Source organism: Ovis canadensis, chromosome 4, assembly GCF_042477335.2.
Source record: "Ovis canadensis isolate MfBH-ARS-UI-01 breed Bighorn chromosome 4, ARS-UI_OviCan_v2, whole genome shotgun sequence".
NCBI lineage: Eukaryota > Metazoa > Chordata > Mammalia > Artiodactyla > Bovidae > Ovis > Ovis canadensis.
In genome coordinates this window covers 133505475-133526362 of record NC_091248.1, presented here as the reverse complement: position 1 = coordinate 133526362, position 20888 = coordinate 133505475, and the positions used below count along the sequence as shown (strand labels likewise).

The 20888-nt window shown below is 50.4% G+C and overlaps 1 protein-coding gene across 4 annotated transcripts in view; it reads right to left on the bottom strand.

Moving 5' to 3' along the window:
• UBE3C (ubiquitin protein ligase E3C) overlaps positions 1-20888 on the bottom strand; it is a 114172-nt gene that overhangs the window by 61939 nt on the left and 31345 nt on the right. For all 4 annotated transcript variants that reach the window (XM_069587241.1, XM_069587242.1, XM_069587239.1 and 1 more), the window contains exons 6-11: positions 16807-16964; positions 13671-13824; positions 13037-13257; positions 12397-12554; positions 8617-8804; positions 1088-1174 (exon numbers count right to left, since the gene is read on the bottom strand). In XM_069587241.1, the coding sequence (XP_069443342.1) occupies positions 1088-1174; positions 8617-8804; positions 12397-12554; positions 13037-13257; positions 13671-13824; positions 16807-16964 (966 nt within the window). The remainder of the gene's footprint in view (positions 1-1087; positions 1175-8616; positions 8805-12396; positions 12555-13036; positions 13258-13670; positions 13825-16806; positions 16965-20888) is intronic.

Below are 20888 nucleotides of genomic sequence, written 5' to 3'. Positions count from 1 at the left end.
CACTCACAAAGATGCGTTAAAATCACAAGAAAGCACCTCCGCCTGTGCCACGAGCGCCTGCCAGTCCCTCTCTGAGGCTTCCTAGCACAGGGCCAGCGGGGGCCCACCCACAGGCACTCTTCCACCCTCCACCCCAATGAGCTCCAACCCAGAGAGCACGGCACGGGCGGCAGCCACAGAGCAGGGGAGGAGGGCAGCAGGTGGTACTGAGCGCAGCGCCAGGCACCCAGACTCTAGCGCAGCTTCCCGTCTCGGGTCCCTCCTGCCAGAGGCTGTCCTGCAGCTGGCGAGGCGGGCTGGCGGCTGCAGGTGGGACCTCCGGCAGTGACCACTGCAGGTAAGTGTGCGTGGGAAGCTGAGTCTCCGAGAACTGAGTTCACACTTCTCACACTACCGCAGAGAGGACGGAGCCCTCACAGAGAAATTCAGCATGGCAAGGGCCTCCATCTGCTTACCATGAAGGATTTCTGAGTATCAGATGCATTCCTGACATATTACACACATTCAATAAATACAAACGTTAAAGATTCTAGCCTGCAAGTTACACAAGACTTTATATAAAAAATCAAATTATTTCAACAAAGAGGTTTAGAAACCAATTTTTACATTATTTTGTATGTTTTAATGTTTGTAATGGTGGTAGACTTGCTTCAAGTCTGTATCTTCACTATCCAAAGCACAGAAAAGACATATGGAGCAAAGAAATGTCCAGTTTCTGGTTTCCCAAAAATGACTGGGATTTTGTGTGTGTGGCCACACCGAGCAGCATCAGGGCCTCAGCTCCCTGACCAGGGGCCCATCTGCGTTGCCTGCAGCGGCAGCGCTGAGCCTCGATCCCCAGACCTCAGGGAGGGCCAGCTATGATTTGTAAAACAAATTCACCCTCAGATAAAGCCATACACTTAATAATACACACAGGTTAGGCATTAATGCTTTCTTTTTGTGAAACTGAGACATCTAGACTTTCTTCCCTAGTGAAATAAGCTTGCTGTAAGCAGTGCTTAAAAATTCCTCCGTACAGTGCTCTTTATTTGGTGGCCACTTGTCACGTCCTTAAGCTCAATGTGTCAGTCTGTGTAACACCTACCCTGTTATCATCCGCGTTGTCATTGAAGATATGAGAAACCAGAGGTGTCTCAGAAACCTGGCATTGAAGGCTAAACTGTAGAGAAGCCTGAAAAGGAATGGGGAAAGTAAGGAAGAGTTAGCAAACCGTCATTCAACGTACTTCTTCAAAAAGAGAAAAGTGCCAGGCGGAAGAGAACGTGCAACTGAGAAGATACCTGTCCTAATGCCCCCCCACGGCGGGCTGCTCCCACAGCTGAGAGGAGCCCGAGCACCCTGACTGCTGGGGGCCTGTTCTCACTGCTGTGGCGCTAAGCCGGCCCCGAGCTGCGCCTGCGAGACCAACCCCAAAGAGAGCTGGGCGTGCCCTTCACACGCACACCCGCGCGTGCCGCCCCTCAGGACATACCACAGTGCAGCAACGTACTCCAGGGCTGCGTCACTAATATTACTAACACGCAGCAACATTTACCAACTGACTGTAATGCCCTACCTCTAAAACACACACACACACACACACACACACACGTAAATCTGTTTTTTAATGCTACCACGTCAAAATTAATTTAAATCTAAAAATATATTTTAAAAGCTTAAAAAACCCCTCCTGTACAAAATCAGAAGACTAAGGCGCTTTGGGGGTACCTAAGTCTAATTTTAAATTAGTTTTACTTACTATACTGCATTTTTGTAATAGGACTTAATTTCTAGTCACATTTTTAGACAGGCAGGACTTAGAAATTAAATTCCAAACTTAAGAGACTGGTCACACTAACAAAAGGTTTAGGACAGCAGGGAAACATGGTTTTAAGAAAGGGATGTGATCTGCCTTTAGAATCATCTCAGAAGAACCATGAAGTCCAACAGCGAAGACTAAGCTGGCTCAGTGAGCAGAACTGCAGGGATAAAGCCGTCATGGTGGAGTTAGAGAACGCACGAGGAATGAAAACGCACTTCAGGATGAAAACAGTATGAGAGCAGAATTCCGTGTTTTGGAAACGTACATCCATCTCGTCTTACACACTTTTTGCGTGATGCTGAGTTTCACACGGAATCACTGTATTCTCAGGGTGGAAAAGGCCTCTGAGATGGCGTTGGACCCAAGCTGTCCAGCGAGCTTGTGGCGGAGCCGGCAGAGGCTGCCCTCTCTCCTCAGCAGTGAGGCCGCCGGCCCTGGGGCCTCCGCGGCCAGCGCCCACAGAAATGGGATGGCCCAAATAGAAGCACCAGGCAATGTGCGCCCACGATTCTCTGCCGAGCTGGCTACCGGTTGCTGTGCACACTGCTCTGAGTGTGCGAGAAGGCGTTAGCAGAACAAACTTTGCCAAGAGTGTGGTAATTCAAATGCCCGCAGTGGAAGAGAAACGAACAGGGTTTAGAAAAATCACTCTTCAAGTCTCAAATCGGTTATTTTCCTGCATTCAGTCAAAGACATCAGATACATTCCTCAGCACTAGCATTTTCTAAGTATACAACAGGGGCTATAGAGTACTGGTTTTTAAAAATCCAATCCTGTCTTAGCGTGGTGCATTTTGAGATGTCCAAATGACATTAAAAGCATATCACTGAGCTTCCCTGGGGGTCCAGTGGATAAGAATCCACCCGCCAACGCAGGGGACATGGGTTTGCTGCCTGGTCTGGGAAGATACCATAACAAAACCCGAGGGCTACCAGTCCTGAGCCTGCAGGCCTAGGGCCCGCACTCCACAAGAGAAGCCACCACAGTGAGAAGCCGGGCGCCACAGCAAAGACTCCTAAGACAGAGGGAGCCCTCTCGCAGCAGCAGGACCCAGTGCTGCCGAAAGAAAGTCCAGCTAAAAAAAGGTGATCACCTGAAAACTACTGAGCGCACGAACGGCTCCGTGAGGTGCACCTGGAATCGCAGGTCTCAGGCTGGACAGGCTCTGTTAGATCACTCCGCCCACCACCCTCCCAGTGTCACGTGGCCCAGAGCAAAGCTTTCATCAGAGAAGAGGGGACCCTACCGCTCCAAGGCTAAGGTCTCTTCCAGCTTAAAACAGAAGAGTCTGCAGAAGTGAGTTACACCTGTCCTGAGCACACACTCACATACGGTATCGGCACCACACTAATTCATTCGGTTGAGAAATTAAAAAATAAGAATCACTGGAATAATGAAAAATGGTAAGAAGACAATAGATCAATTAAATAAACCATGGAAAACAATAAGAACAAAGCTATGAAAACCATGAACTTTCAACAGAAGAGTTCAAGAAGGTCCTGCTTGCCTTACTTGTCTTTAATCGAGAAACCGAGGCCTCTGTGAAAGAATAGACTACGTAGTGTAGTGTCACTGATGTGACGTCTTCACTTGGTGTTAATATAGGTCCTGACACTTGCTCCTCAGAGACCCGAGCAAGGACTGCTCTAAGGAGGCACGGCCTCTTTTTTCTTAACAGCAGCAACACGAGAGACAAGGCCTTCCACAGCATCTCACCCATCTCCCCAGAAGTGATCAGTTAGTATCTTGGAGTAAAGCACCCAGACACACTGGACAGAAGTAAACAAAAGTGGCTTCTCTCAACACATCCTCCTCTAATACAGCCTTTCACCCAAAGTTGTAATTAACATCTTTCCACATGAATACACATATGCATTTCAAAAGTTATACTTCAAGTCAACATTCTGAAAACAGTCTCTAAATTAATCACTCAATAGGCAATAAAAACAAATTATTAAACCTTTTTCTTTAAGTTATTTGGGCTTGACTGCTAAAAGGCGAGGAAGTGACGTATGCTTTACATACACTGGGATATAGTTAAAACTACCCATTAAGCTTTATTTAGCTGAGACAATGCTATGGGTTAATTAGTAAAGGGCAACATTTCCAACCTAGGTCATAAATTCAGAGCAGTCTGTCTGCAAGGACAATTTAAGTTATAAAAGAGAACACAGTGGAAGACTCCTGCTCACACACAGGCAGTGAAGGTCGCGACAGCAAGGCGTTCTCAGAGACCTCCTCTGTGCGTGAAGGCGTCACAGGTAAGAGAAACACGACAGGCCAGCCACCCGAGGGCCAGCCCACTCCTGCAACCTCCGGTGGAAACGTGGCCTTTGTGTTTTCCTGCTCAAAGGAGCACTTTTCTGGCAAAGTCAATACGAAAATACATATATAAGTTTCATCTGTGAGATAATGCAAGATAAAAATAAACTCCAATTTCCTTAATAGTAATAAAAGTTTAAAGATGAATTTCAGTTCGAGACAACCTGCTAAAACATCTTTCCTTCACAGACAAACCGGGGACTAAGGACAGAAGGTCAGCTTCGACAGACGGCTGCGCTCGGTCAGCATCCCAGCACCAAAGCCGCACAGCTCACACAGGCAGCTCCCTTCCCCTGACAGCAAGGCTCCTTTCAAGCTTCCGTCCAAGAGGAACAGACTGAAGCGGTGTACCTCCACTCGACTCGAACTGCAGCACCACCACTGTTACCTTACACAACTTCTTGGATAATCCCTTCCCTTGCTTTTCTTACAAGAAAACTTAAAAAAACTTTTAAATACGCTTTGTGTATGCTTTTCCAAGTTTACTTGTATTTCCTGTGAGGTGTCAATAGTGTTTAGAAAATAATGTTTCAAAACTCACTATATTATATTCCTAAATTTCACTAAAGCAGGCCTAGTTTATTAATTTGATATCTCCAACAATAACTGCTGCCAATTCATTTATAAATATGAGTTCAAGATAGACAATAAAATCATTGTGTACTGAAATGTTAAAAAGCTCACAAATCTTATGTGATCTTTTTAACAATACAAATTATAACAATAATCAAACAGCTCCTTAAATCTATCATTTATATTGAAAACATCGTTGATAATAAATGTACACATGAAATCACAGTCCCCCCCAAAAAACTGTTTCTCTCTGTAGGTACATTCTTGGTATTGGTTCTAAAATCCTCTAAAAATCGCTTTACAAAAACATGAACAGTGTAGACTACTTCTGGGACGTACACGAAACACGAGTTTGTATTCTCCTCTGAAGTCATCTGCACAGTCATCCTATCTCAAATTATTAAAACTATGATTCTGTAATCAAGAGCTAAGGAGTGTCCACGACCACATCAGTGGTGTTGAGAGAGCAGACAGGGCAACACTGCGCCCGACTGCCCGGACCAGTGGTTAGGGGCGCGAGACACAGTCAGGCTGGCTGCTCTAGTTTCTGGTAGAAGAACTGAGCACAGGATATAATGAATTCTAATGGCTTATGATTTGATATATGGACAAGAAAACTAAAGGAGAATGGTCACCTCAACCTTTCTGATCCTTACAGCGTCAGTCGCTCAGTCGTGTCCGACTCTCTGCGACTCCATGGACTGTAGCCCACCAGGCTCCTCCATTCATGGGATTCTCCAGGCAAGAATACTGGAGTGGGTTGCCATCTCCTTCTCCAGGGGATCTTCCCGACCCAGGGATCGAACCCAAGTCTCCCAAACTGCAGGCAGATTCTTTACCATCTGAGTTACCAGGGAGGCCATGATCCTTAAAACATTATCTTTAAAATGCCATTTCAAAGTCTTTAGACATTAATGAAACAAAAGAGCCCCCAAGAATGTGCTCTTCTGCCCACCTTAAGTATAAATCCAAACTCCTTAAAATCAGCTTTCTAAGAGGCCCTACAGTGAAGTGAAAGGTCCCCCGGGGGCTGCAGTCACGGGTGAGCTCTCAGGATATAAACCAGGAGGATTTCTGAAAGGCTACAGCCTCCGCAGGGCTCTGACCAACACGGCAGCCAGGAGGCGGCAGGGGGGCGGCCGCTGTCCCTGGACAGACACTAGCGCGGGAGAGGGAGGGCGTGGGACACCTGGAGGCGCAGAGGAAAGCGACAACGTGAAAGGAGCAAAGCCAGGCTGAGGCAGGGACAGCCTTCCACAGCGAGAAACGGAGCCGGAGAGGCAAGCAACGCTGGGTTAGGAAAGGACACCGCACCACAGTCAGCAAAGGAAAGGGAAGATTTCCCCAACAGAAGGATTCACCGGCAGGTGTTTAAGCAGGACAACGAAATAGTGAGGGTCGTACTTTGACAATTCAGTCTGGGAACACGCGACACGAGGCCCACAGCACGCACACACCATGGGGACTGAAGGCACACAGGGAATCACTGAGACAGGAGCGAGTCTCAGCCTAGACGCCCAGGCAGCACTGCTCCGCACGACCGTCTGTGCTGAGGAGCCGGCCACGTGAGGCTGCAGTGAGTGCCCGCGACGTGGCTGGTGTGCCGGGGAAAGCGGAGGGGACACGATTCATTAGTGGCTGCCTTCGGGACACCGCGGCCACAGCGTGACCCCAGGTTTTGGGGAAGATGCTGAGCTCCACCGCAAGCACTGTGAAAGGAGAGGACGGCCCCGCCGAGGCGCTGAAGTCGAGTCCGGGGCTTCGGAAAGCCATCTGCGTGGACAAGACCGCAGAGAATCTACCAGGCAGAGAGGAAGAAAGACACTGAACACGAAGAGAGGGCGAGGTTAGGAAACACTGACGCAGAGGCCAGGACGCACCTGCAGAAGGCAGGGAGGAGGAGGAGCCCAGGAGCAAAGAGAGGGCGAGGTTAGGGACAGTGAAGCAGACGCCACGACGCGCCTGCAGAAGGCCGCGAGGAGGAGGAGCCCAGGAGGAGAGGGAGCTCAGGCGAGCCCTGCATCTGCTGGGCAGCACGCAGACCGGCTCCCAGGACAGGGACGTGGTGGAGGGGAGGCTGGGCTCAGGGTCCCACCACCGCGCAGACTGCCAGGGAGATGGGTGGCAGCAAGCGGGCCCTCCTGCACGGTGGACGGCCCCCAGCAGCACAAACCCACCAGTAAAACACCAGACTCCTGCCCAAGAAGCCAGAGGAGAGTCGGCCAAGAGCGAAGCTGAGCGCCTGCGAGCCGCTGTCCTCATGACTGCGAAGTATCCACCTACGAGGCTCAGTTCTCGCGACACTGGGAGAGAGCCGGCCTTCTCCCAGCCCCAGCGCAACCAGTGAATGCCTGCTCACATTCAAAGTTAGTGAATGTGTTTTCCAAAAGAAGAGCAATTTTTAAATTCAAAAACTTATTCAGATTTCCAAGTTCAATGGTAAGATCTACAGACTTTCATAAAAGGAGATAGAGATTCGTTAACTACTTAATCTTTAAAAATTAAAATAATTCACATAATTCAAAACCCAAAACCCTGTTAAAGTATACAGTTCAAAGTCCACTCTCTCCACCTCCTCGACCCGCGCCCCCACCCCCACAAGGAGCCCAGACGTGTGATTCATCACGCCTGTGAATTTCCTGTGAGCGCCGCCAGGTTTCTTTATGCAGATACACATTCCACCCTTCCCGCCTTTTAAGGCACAAAACATTACTACTCACTGTTCTGAAACCTTTTCTTCACTTACACATGTATCTTAGAAACCTTCCCGTATCAATGAAGAAAGGGCCTCCAAATTCCTTCAGAGTTCCTGACGATCAATGGTAAACAGAAGCGAAAGCCACAAACCCCACCCCTGAAAATAAGGGGGACTACTACGAGCCTGGGAGGAGCTGAGAGAGAGTTATTCGCCTAGACTTGACTAATCATCTTTTAAATACCTTCGTAAAAAGCTGAAAGCAGTTAACATCTACAACAGCGAAAATAAGCCTCTTTGCTCTTTTACGAGCTATGAAAAACACTCTAAATACTCAGAACCTAATATATTTAAACCATAAATAAAATTCCTAGAGTACTTTCTTAGAGGAAACAGGTGCTGTACTCATAAAACCCAGGCTACGTATAAAGCTCCTCTCCCATTAAACACCCTGTGGAAGCGGTTCTGCAGTAAACCTCAGGCCAGGGCAGTGATACATCAAGTCCAGGCATTACTGCCCAGAGCCATGGACTCTGAGCTCCAATAAAACCAGAGGCCTGCTTGGGCTGCAGGTCCTCAGATCTCACATCCTGCTCCGATGCAATCAGCCCACCGTGAGCTAATCAACTCACCCAGGGCTCACTGCCTCACGCCGCCTCACTTCCTCAGACAGTAATAAACACCAGCGAGCCAAGATCGCACCTAATTAGCTGGCTGCACGACTGTTTACAAGGCCGCTGCGGCCGAGTGCTCCCTGCACGCAGTTCGTGTCAAAGAATGCTCTCCTAGCCAAAGAAACAGCTCTCCACAGAAGAGGGGCTCTGCCGGGCCGCCGGGAACGCACGCCCCCACACGCCTGCAGCGGGAGGACCTCAGCTCCTGGTGGACCGCCCACAACCGTGCCCACTCTCACGTCCTGCCCTGAGCACATGTCTGCCGAAGCCTAGGAACCTGCTCAGCTGTCCCTCAAAGCACAGGGACAGGGGAGCTGAAAGTTACCGTCACATCCACCGGCCACATTCAAACTTCCATGCTTTGTCCTTCAAACATTCACTTCACTGCTTTGAAGAACAAAAGGATTCCTCAGGCACCAAAGTAAACCGTCACGGCACTCTGACAGCCCGAGCCTCTGCGGGCTCCCTCACCGGGCCCCGGGCAGGCCTGAGCCCCCACCAGGGCGGGAGGCCCGGGGCGCCCGCGCAGCAGGGGGCATGGCACTCGCCTGGCCCGCGGCACCAGGACGCGGTGCTGCACCATGAGCGTGTGGCAGATGGCCGCCATCAGCGTGAAGGCCTCCTCGCTGGCCGAGTCCCTCCACACCAGGCTCAGCAGCGTGTTGGTCTGCTGCTTCGTGTCCAGCTTCTTCAGACACTCCTCGGCGATGTACAGCACAGACAGCCGCCCGTCCTCCTGAAAGGCAGAGGGACCGTTCGGTCAGCCACGTCCCGGCAGAGCTCAGCGCGACTCACACACGACAGGCACTATCTAAAGGCCACCCACATCACGACGGACAACGTCAGCGTCTCTGCTAAGTCGTGCACCGAAGGGCCCTCAGGTCCCCTGCAGACCGAGGGCACCCCTGCGGGTCCCTCTGTGCCTGCGGAGCAGGGCCGTGGGCGCGGCTGCTGGGGGACTGACGAGCTCTAGGTCCTCACACTGAGAGCAGGGCTCACTCCACAGTGCTCAGACCGCTCTAGACAAAGCACCCGTGTGAAAACGGATTATCATCCGGCAAAATGTCCACTTTAGATGACTTGAGATACCACAGTTTAAGCAAATATTTAAAAACGTTAAAAAAATCAAAATGCATACATAAACCTGTCATTTTGTATCTCAACTTCTCTCGAATATCTGATACACTGACTGAAATCTGAGCTAATACTCAATGGAGCTTACCTATCTGGTCTATTAGTGAAACACAGACTCTCCTCACACACGTATGCACGCACACACACATATACATGAGGAAACAAATGTGATTGCACGTGCAGTTTGGGCACTGCTGACTGCACTGCTTGGGAGCCTGGAGGGATGCAGCTTGTGTGATCCGTAACGCTCTGCCACATGACACGCCCTGCGAGAGACGCAGCTCACACGCGTGCATCCGCACGTCGCTGCTGCTGTTCAGTCACTCAGTCGTGTCCGACTCTCTGCGACCACATGGACCGCAGCACGTCAGGCCTCCCTGTCCTTCACCATCTCCCAGAGCTTGCGCAAACTCATGTCCATTCAGTCAGTGATGCCATCCAACCCTCTCATCCTCTGTTGTCCCCTTCTCCTCCTGCCCTCAATCTTTCCCAGCATCAGGGTCTTCTCAAATGAGTCGGCTCTTCCAAAGTATTGGAGCTTCAGCTTCAGCATCAGTCCTTTCTATGAAGATTCCGGACTGATTTCCTTTAGGAATAACTGGTTTGATCTCCCTGCAGTCCAAGGGACTCTCAAGAGTCTTCTCTAGCATCACAATTCAAAAGCATCAGCTCTTCAGCACCCCGCCCTCTTCATGGTCTAACTCTCCCATCTGTATCTGACTCCCTGAAGAACCAGCAGCTTTGACTAGCAGACCCCCATCAACAGACTGGTGTCTCTGCTCTTCAATATGCTATGCTTGCCATGGCTTTTCTTCCAAGGAGCAAGCATCTGAATCTCGTGGCTGCAGTCTGCAGTGATGTCGGAGCCCAAGAAAATGAAATGTCACTGTTTCCCCATCGATTTGCCCATGAAGTCTTGGGACCTGGTGCCATGATGTTCGCTTTCTGATGCTGAGTTTTGAGCCAGCTCTCTCTCTCCTCTTTCGCACTCAGGCACAAATTACACTGTGCAGCGGCACTCGGTGGAGATGGCACAGGCGTGGCTCCAGATCACCACGGCAAAGCGAGCACCGGAATAAAGCGAGCCACATGAACCTCCTGGCTTACCAGCGCATGTGAAAACTGTTCACTCTCTCTTGTAGCCTGCTGCTGCTGCTGAGTCGCTTCAGTCGTGTCTGACTCTGTGCGACCCCACAGACGGCAGCCCACCAGGCTGCCCCGTCCCTGGGATTCTCCAGGCAAGAACACTGGAGTGGGTTGCCATTTCCTTCTCCAATGCATGAAAGGGAAAGTGAAGTCTCTCAGTCATGTCCGACCCTCAGCGACCGCATGGACTGCAGCCTTCCAGTCTCCTCCGTCCATGGGATTTTCCAGACAAGAGCACTGCAGTGGGGTGCCATTGCCTTCTCCCTATTGTAGCCTAGGAAGTGCATAATGTGATGGCAATGTCTAATAAAACAATGCACCTACCTTAATTTAAAAATGTTTTATTGCTAAAAATGCTCACTATCATCTGACAACACAGAACTGACAAAAACCTTTAACGTATAAAAGCAGAGTAGCTGAGAAATATAATAAAATGAGGTGTGCCTACACAGGTAATATTTAAATGTCACACAGTCTCTAGAAGGTAAGTATGAACAAACTGTCTTCTGAAAACAGAAGTTTTATCAACTTTTCATCTATCAGATCTCACTTTTTTTTGACCATACAATTCACACTTCTTTGCATCTGAGTTGTGACAAGACGTAGCAAGAGCCCCAGCGCCCATCAGAACCCTCGGATCCGCCCTCTGTAACAAGCCCTGCGCTGGCCACACCGGCTGCCCCCATCCCTCTGCTGGGCTGGCTTCCTCTCTGCTAAGGGAGCCTCTGAGCCCTTCTGCTCCACCCCCTGCTCCCCCTCCCCCCAGCATGTTCTCAAGGGCATTTTCCTGGGACTAGACTTGGCACCAACCAAAGAGACATATTCTAAACAAAACAAACAAACAAACAAACAAAAACCTTAAACCTAGTTCAGCCACACCTCAAGGCACTGCAATTGTGTAATTAAGAGAAAAAGACATCAGTGGCAGACTACACCACTTAGGTAAGACAAACAGCGTGTGTGACATGAGGTTTTTATTCCTTGAAAACACACAGGAAGCACTGCTAGGTAAGAAGAGGGAGAAGGGGAACTCGGAGATAAAATGTGACAACGTGCATGAAATGAGTTTCAAAGTGAATCGTAACGTTTACCATCTATAAAACCTGTGAAAAAGACCAGAGAGGCTCTGCAGTGTTCAAGAGACAGTTAAGAGGAAACCTGCCCTGCTTTTCTTTTAGGGGCCGGGGAGGAGAAGCAGGAGAGGGCCTGACCGGAGCATCTCTGTGGAGTGATGAAGATGGTCTAGGCTCAGTGGGACAGATGCCTAGCTATGTTCATGCACTGCAAAGTCACTGAGCAGTGTGTCACTTTAAGTGGGCTCATTCTGGGACTTTCCTGGTGGTCCAGTGGTTAGGACTCTGTACTTCCACTGCAGAAGGCACAGATTCAATTCCTGGGTGGGGAACTAAGAGATCTTACAAGATCCACATGCTATGAAGCAAAACAAACAAACAAACAAACAAAAAACAGACAGGTAAGAATTTATTTTAAAAAATAAAAGGGTGAATTTTATGGAAAAATGTATGTCAATCAAGCTGTTATTTTTAAAAATTCTTAAAAATAAAAATAAAAGAGTGGAATAGTGCCTGGCACACAGTAAGTGCTCCTCCTGTAAACAGGAGCTTAACCTTCTAAACCAATAGCTTCACTTGAAGAGTGGTGTCCCTACTTGGCACTGAAAGGCCAAACATAAGACTGCACGTCTCTGCGTTGGAAAAGACCTTGATTCTGGGTAAGACTGAAGGCAAAGGGAGAAGGGGGTGGCAGAGGATGAAGTGGCTAGATGTCATCGCCGACTCAACGGACATGAATCTGAGCACACTCTGGGAGGTGGTGAAGGACAGGGCACCCTGGCCTGCTGCAGTCCACGGGGTTGCGAAGAGTCGGCCACGACTGAGCAACTGGACAGCAAGCTCAACTGACAGACTGTACTCCTGGTTTACACCAGAAAGCAGACGCACAGCTGCGCGTGCCCATACGTGTGAGCGTGGGTGTAAGGAAGAGGCCTGGGGAGCACAGGGCGTGCACACGCACAGCTGGGGGCTCACCGGAGCGCTGGCCGGCCTGTCGGCCTCCTCCCCCTCCTCTTCGTCTGAGTCGCTGGCTGCATCCTGGCCGCTGGCGCGGGTGGGCGAGACGGGCAGCTGGGACAGGAGGGCCTGGAGGACTCGCAGGTGCGCCAGCAGCCCATCCTCGGAGAGCGCGCCTTGGTGAGACAGCCACACCGTTAGTTAGGAGGGGTGAGAAACTGGCAGATGCGGGGGACCGCTTCTCCTGAACTCCGAGAGGCATTTCCGACCAGGACACACATCACATCTCTAATATTTCGCGTGCAGATGTGGGCACTCAAGTATTTTAGCATAAGATACCCAAATGCTATGCCAGGCAGCCCAGCAGCTTAGCACAGATGGGGGAGAGCAGCCCCGCACTCAGAGATCGGCCCATCCAACCCTAAGACTCGTTTTAACCTGTGTGGCCCTGTTAAATCAGACTTTTCATCCTGCCCGGACACTATGCCCGGGGACACTGGCCAGGCCACGGCCTTAAGCAAACCTGCTCTTCCGAGGAGCTCCTCCCCCAGAGGCCGTGCTGACAAGGGGACACCCGGCCATGCACCCCGCCCCGCCCTGCTCCCATCTACGCATGCTGCCTCTACGTGAGCTCAGCGGGACACCCTATGTTTCATACCCAAATAATTGTCACCAACGGTTAAGACGAAGTAGAAGAGCCAGGGCGCGCCCCCACTGGTGGCGGGGCGCCTGCCCTCCAGGGACAGCAGTGCGGTCAGGAAGGGCTCGTAGGGGAAGACGGCCCGTGGGTCCGCCAGGGCAGGGATGACGAAGTGGAAGACCTGCTCCGTGAAGGGGGCCGTCAGGACCTCCTTCGTGAAGGCTGTAAAAACCTGTTGCCTAATGAAGAAAAATGGAAGCTCGTAATAAAATCAAAATACGCTATCCACAAAATCATTGATAAAATCACTGTACACAAAATAACCTTTTCGTCAGTCAAGTTTTTCAGATTAACTAGAGCACCCTAAACTTAATGCTCTATTATTCCTATTAAAAAAAAAAAAACAAGACTTTGCTATATTTTTCTATCTTCTGATAGCTACTAGAAAGCAAGAAAATAACCAGGTCACCAGAATTATAAATTTATGTTGGGTGCAGGCCAGATAGAAAAAGTATATTTTTCTTTAAACTGAGTCACACTAATAAAGCAAAACTGACTTTCAAGTCCATATTTCAGACAGCACCCTGTGTCAAAGTTAGTTAGATACAGATCTTGCGGAATTACAAAATCAATAAACTGATTTCATTCTCACCTTGCACCTTCTGGACAGGAGTTGTACGTAAAGTGCAATGGTTTTAAAACATTCTCTAGCAAAATTTTTGCTATAGGAACTCGAGATAAATCAGAATATTCAATACTTGATGGAAGCTTGCTGTTAATTAACAAATAGAGAGATCTATAATACCCTGAAAGAAAAAAAAAATTTATAAGTTGTATCAATTTGTATTAAAATATCAATACCCCTATCTTTTTTTTTTTTTTACAACAAGGGGAAAACAAACTTGGCAATTTTTAACTGCTCTTTATAAATCTCCGTAAGTCCAAATTCAAGTTAGTTTTTCCTTCAAGTTTTTATCAAGTAAACCTTTTGGTTCCCAAGTAACTTGAAGTGATGTGTAAAGTCGAGGAACCCACTGCTCAGCACCAACAACGATCAACTACACACAATCACCTACACCACCTCTCACCTGGGACCAGGCCAAGATACAACTATTTCAGCACATCATCAAAGAACACTATTATCTTAAAATAAATTTGTAACAACTTCTTACTACCACAAATACCGATGAGTGACCAGGTCTCCAACTGTCTCTAAACTTTTTTTTAAACTAGTTTGCCTGAATCAGGAGCCAAGTAAAAAGCTCACAGTGGGATTTTCAAAAGCTGTCTCCTAGGCATCCTCCAAGTAACCACGCCGCTGTGTGGCTGTAGAAACCATCACGCTGACCCAGGACTGCAGGCCCTGAGCAGACTCCGTCCACAGCGCTGTGCTCCTGGCTGTCACCCCAGGCCCGGACTCTGGAGCACCTGTCTGCCTTCTGATGGGATAAGATGTCTGGGCCCCGCCTGCTCATCTCCCAGCCATTCCTCCCGGGACTCAAGTTCCCTTTAAAGGAACGGCTCCTTCTGGAGACCACAGTGTGGGCACCGAGGGGTTCACGTGTTTCACAGGTGACCTGTGTGAAGCAGACACACGGGCATGGCCCGCCTAAGCAGTGGGAGGGCTCCTCTGCCACCTCTAACATCCTGGGCCACCAGCCCTGCGGGGCTGCGCCCTCTCCTGCGGCAGGACGTACGTCTCCAGCTGTAGTCTGTGAGCACCTCGCCATTGTAAGCACGCAAAAACACACTCCCCACTTGTCGGGGGCTCCCCACTCTGCACCCAAGGTTCGGCTGCTGAACAGGGCATCCCCACAGGGGACCACTAGACCTGCTCCGTGACCACCCCAACCCTAACCTCACAGACACTGCTTAACCAGCCAACACTTCACAAGACAGGGAAAGCTCTTCTGCTATAAGACTGAGAATACAGGGCCCTCCCTGGTGGTCCAGCGGTTAAGGACCCACCTGCCAATGCAGGAGACACAGGTTTGATCCCTGGCCTGCAGAGACCCCACATGCCAGGGAGCAACCGAGCCCGTGAGCCACAACTGCCAAGCCTGTGCTCTAGAACCCGGGAGCCGTGAGCAAAGAAGCCACTGCGACGAGAGGCCCCAGGACCCAAGTAACTAGAGAGGAGCCCCAACTCGCTGCAGCCAGAGAAAGCCGCTCAGCCATGAAAGCCCACCACAGTCAAAAAATACTAAATATATATTTTTTAAAAACCCGAAAAAAGAAATACATCAAAAAAATGTTAAACATATCAAGAAGAATTCTGGAGTGTCACCCTATTCTATCAGATGCGCGCACTGAACAGACTGACAGCAGGAACCACGCATCAAGGAGCAGCCGAGTCACGACCCTGAAAAGCTCCAGGTTAAGGCAGCCTGGTGCGCGGTGACACAAACTGACGGAGAGACAGGATGTCAGAATGTCATAGACTAGTGGTGTCAGGAAGTAACTTATCGAAAAAGGTGAAACGCGGCTATGCCACAGAAGATGCTGGAAGCAGCACTTTCTGTGTAAGACTTCAAAGTGTTGCCTCGCTCAACACACATTCAAGAAAAATGCATATTCCTTAGCTATCTTCTTCACACTTTTAGAAAGCAAAAGTAAAACCTTTTTATGAAATGCTTAGCCTTAATATCTATATATGCAATAATACATCAACACCGTGGACTTTAAAATTTTTTCTTTAAAGATCAAATTCTGTAATTTTCAATTTAGTTTTAATTAACTCAGTAATTTCCCTAATTTTTCAACAAACTAAGTAGGGTTTCTTGTTGTTTTTTTTTTTTAACCAACCAAGCAGTAAGGCTGGATGTATAAGAATTTAATTTCTACAATTTTAATCTTGAGGATTAAATTAGCTAGATTTAACCTAGAGTAGTCCATCAAGAAAACAAAAGCAAAATTATGTTTTTATCAGTAACTGCTGCTTCCTGGAATGTCTTTTGATAGCTCCTTTTATGACCAGTAACACACCCATTTTAACGTTAGGGTTCCTGGACTCCAGGAGCAGCGATACCCCACCTGCGAGAACAAGTCAGAGTTTTGCTGCTGTTGCTGACCACGTGGTGTGGCCCGTGGGATCTCAGTTCCCCAGCGAGGGGCTGAACCAGGGCCCCTGGCACTGAAAGTGCTGAGTCCTAACCACAAGGCCACCAGGGACTCCCTGGAATAAACTCGAGAAGGTTTATTTTACGGTACTCAACTGTTAGAGAAGTCTTAAGAACCGTGTGCACGTCCTCGTCTTTCTGTCAACGTCACTAACGCGTCCTCAGAGGACTTTCAGATGGAGGTTATGACACCCAACAGCACAGTCGCTTGAAGATGGGTGTCAATAAGAAACCTCAAACAAACTGAGCATCTTCCTCTTCTCTACTGAACCATTTGATTCCCGGGACAGGCTCTCTCCAGGTGGGTCGGCATGTTGCTGTGCTGGAGGCTGACTGCGCCCAGCACGCAGGCCACCAAGTTTAGCCATGGCAGCCTGGCCCGGCCCAGCCCAGCCCAGCCCGGCGGGCCCAGGTATCTGCACCTCGGATGACCTAGTTTCCTTCACTTTCAAGCACCAGGGAAAGTTAGAGATTAGATGCATCTCCAAATTCTGAGGTGGGTAGAGAAGGGGAGAGATGCTAGAATCTGTGACCCACAAAGGTCCCATCCCAGCCACAGACTCGCGGTCCCTGCCCTGAAAAGTGCCCGGTCCCTGCCCTGAAAAGTGCCCTAGCCACTGCCAACTGCTCACAACAGCGCCCCCCTCAGTTCTGACACCACCAACTCACCATTCTGAACCATGTAGTGCAAAATTTGTTCAATGATGGACACCACGTAGCTGGCATCTTGTAAAACAGGCAAGTAAGTGTCCTCAGAGGAGAACACCTCCAGCATCCTCATGGGGAGCGCAACATTCAGACTGTCATCGTTACAGCTCTGCAGCAACCTGTAAAAGCGGAAAAGGCATCCCAGGGGCCGCAGACGGCAAGTGCCTCCCAGGGGCCCTCACACTGTCCTCACTCAGGCGTGGGAAGTGCTCGGGCCCCTCTGCCCTAGTCCTACGACGCCCCCGAAAGCAGACGGGCCTCAGCAAACAGCCAAGCACCGCGTCATCCGCACCTTGAGTCCTCCTTACAAGCCACACAGGACGCTGGCTCCGGGCTGAGAGAGGAGCATGCACAATCAAGGCGGGAGGGGGAGCAGGCAAGGAAAGTCAGTGTGGGGAGGCTCTGACCGTGGAGCGTCCCTGACCCGCCCGTGCTCCATCTAACCCAGCTCAGCTAGGGGGGCTCCTCAGAAGTGCCCACCAGCTCCTTCCAACATGCCTCCTTCAAGATTCCTCATGCCCCAAACATCCCCCAAGAAGACAGCTTAATCTACTTCCGGTCCTTAGTCACCCAGCATTTTAACTAAAGACTCTGATCTCACTATGAGAATTACAGGCAGAAAGGAAGACTTAGCTGTTACAAAACTAAGTTTTATTTTCAGAGAAAGTATTCTTTAAAAATCAACTTTATGGAGACATAATTTACGTGTGATAATTTGTACCCATCTGAAGCAGGCAATACAGTGAGTTCATTAAAAAAAACTAAGACCAAAAAAAAAAAAAAACAAAACTAAGACCATGGCATCCAGTCCCATCACTTTGAGGCAAACAGATAGGGGAAAAGTGGCAACAGAGGCAAATTTTATTTTCTTGGGCTCAAAAATCACAACAGACAGTGACTGCGGCCACAAAATTAAGAGACTTGCTCCTTGGAAGGAAAGTTGTAACAAATCTAGAGATTAAAAAGTAGAGACATTACTTTCCCAACAAAGCTCTGCAGAATCAAAGCTACAGTTTCTCCAGTAGTCATGTACAGATGTGAGAACTGGACCATAAAGAAGGCTGAGCACTGAAGAATTGATGCTTTCAAACTGTGGTGCTGGAGAAGACTCCTGAGAGTCCCTCAGAATGCCAAGAGATCAAACCAGTCAATCCTTAGTGAAATCAACCTTGAATATTCACTGGAAGGACTGATGCTGAAGCTGAAGCTCCAATACTTTGGCCACCTGATGGGAAGAGCTGATTCATTACAAATGACTCTGATGCTGGGAAAGATTGAGGAGAGGGGGAGAAGAGAGGATGAGATGGCTGGATGACATCACCAACTCGATGGACATGAGCGTGAGCAAGTTCTGGGAGACAGTGAAGGACAGGGATGCCTGGCGTGCTGCAGTCGTGGGGCTGCAAAGCTTGGGACACGACTGGGTGACTGAACAACCACAACAGTGAGTTCTGGCATCACACCCTCGCAGACACTGGACGCGTCTCCGCTCCCCCTCGGCCCCTAGTAAAGCCTCCCCCCACCCCCCCGCGCTGCGCTGTCACTGGAGACTCGTCTGCACTCTCTCCTGCTCTACACAGGAGGAGTCACACAGAGCGTGCACATCAACGCCCAGAGCCTCCCCTCAGCGACCTTCTGGGGCTCAGCCGGCACACACCGACAACGCGGCCCCTCTACTGCCGGGACTGCTCCACAGCACGGAAACACCGGGTTCAGTGATCTGTTCACGTGCTGACGGGGACCTGCGTCATTTCCAGTCTTTTCTTGTTATAAATAAAGCTGTCTGAACACTCAAAGCAGCCTTGTGGACCTGCCTCACTTCTGGTAAGATCCCGGGCGAGGAACTGCAGGTCACATGGCAGCCAGACATCACAAGGAACCATCAACGTGAGAGGCGGGGCTGAGAGCCCCAGCTGCTCCATCCCCACCTCACATGGTCCTGACACTTTAAAGTATAGCCGTTCTAGCAGCCGGACCAGCGTGCTTTACTGTAGTCTGACAAGCGATTTCCATGAACGCCGTTTCAGGTGCTCATTGGACATCTGCATGTCTCCTTTGCCGTGGGCTGTTTCTTGAGACAATGAGTAACCCATCCTGGCTGCACTAAGGCCCGACCCCAGGCCCTCCAGCCGCACAGCCTCTGCCCATTTCAGGCCGGGCTCCCCAGGCCCATCTCCCTGCCCCGGGATCCTCACTAAGCAGGCTGTCAGCTTCCCCATGTCACTCTCCAGACACCACCACCTCTCCCACCCGGGCCTTCATCTGTGTGTGTGCAGCTCTCTTCTCCCTTTTCAATTCCTCTTACAGCCGAGCCAACAAGACCCCCGTGCCCACCCTCCATCACAGCTCTCATCACAGGGACCAACGGGCTTACTGCAGGGAAAAATCACCAGACTGTGAAATAGTGGGGAGGAGGGGAGAGGGAGACTGGTGGCTAGCTCAGCTCAGTCACTGGGTTCCCTCCACCCCCGCCTTCCACAGGCTCGCCCCCAACTCTGCAGACAGGCTCGAGCCTGGAGAAAGCTGACGGCAGTGCAAATGTTTCCCACACAGAGCCACACGAATTACTCCTGTTCCTGGCAATGCAGAGGGCTCTGTCAGACGGGGAATACAAATTCCCTGAGGCAGGTTCATCTGAATCAGCTGGAACATCTTACTGGTTCCCTCCTTGAGTAACCAGTTAAGTGAAGTCACTGGCACATGCTCACACACGAGTCCTGACTTTGCTTAACACTGAGCATCACCAACTCAACGACCAATTCCGCCTGCACGCCCCACACCGTGCCTGGCCTCTCCTGCTCCACCCCGGGCTCCCCCTCCTCTCGCAGCAGGGACCAGCCTCTGGCTCTCGGCCTACGCTTTTCTTGCTCCAGACAGTGGACCTGAATCCCCCCGGGGACTGAGAGAACGCGGCACACGCCCCTTCTCTGGTGACTTGCCTACACACCTGAAATTCAGCGCCCTGCACCTGGCCGGCAACATAAAACAACTGACGTTTCTAACAGATTACTGTTTTGATTTTACTTTGTTAAAATTTCACTCCTCATCTAAGAGAACCAGCTTCCTCAGAGAAAACCGTCCCAAGCTCGGGCCTGCAGGGGAGGTATTAAGTGAGCCCAAAGTACCGTGGTCCTAGGAGACACGGAGGCTTGGAAGACGGGGCAGGGGGCTTCTGAGAAGAGCTCCCTCCATCAAGCGCTGAAAGACAGCACGAGGCGGGGCGAGCCTAAACGGGGAGGAGGCAGGGTCCTTTCCACAAGCAAGCCAACAAGCCAGCACTGAAGGGACGCCGCCGCTGGAGAAACCAGCACTGAGTAAGCCATGGACACCACACAGGGCCCAGCACAGGCCATCAAACGTGAACACCCCCAGGCGGAAGGCAGCGCCCAACAACAGAGGGCAGGGCGGGCCTGCACTACGTGGAGAGGAGTCTTCAGCGGCACTGGGCCTCTCTGAGCACAGACACGCCTCGGGACGTGGCGGTGGTGTGAGGTGCGGGGTCCCTCACAGGCCCTGCTCCGAGGCAGTCTGGTTATATACGTTTAAACTGAATCAAGTGTGCCCCATGCCAGCAACTTTCACAGGGCGCCACTGGGCAGTGTCTGGAGACCTGCAGGGTCAAGTGACTGCAGGCCAGGATCCTGGCAGGCAAACGTTGCGCGACGCAGGGCCACGCCCCACCACACGGGGCCACGCCCCCCCCAGAGGCTGCATCAGCCCCAAACGGGCAAGGGGAGAAAAGCTTTCCTCCAGACCCGATACCCTGTTGAAAGGAAACAGAGGAGAAGAAGGAACCAAAGGGATGCTAGGGTCATCAAAACAAACAGAGAAGATAAAGCTTTTGAGATAACTGAGGAAATCTGAATAGGGAGCAGATCAGGACACCAGAGAATAACCATGTGTTCTCTCAGAGGAGAAAACAGCATTGCCGTTACCAGAATGTGCCTTCCCATGACAAGTACAGGGGAGCAGGGAAGCGCCATGCTGTCTGCAGCCCCCTTCCACACGCGTCAGAGAAGCAGCACACTGTGTGTGCACAGACG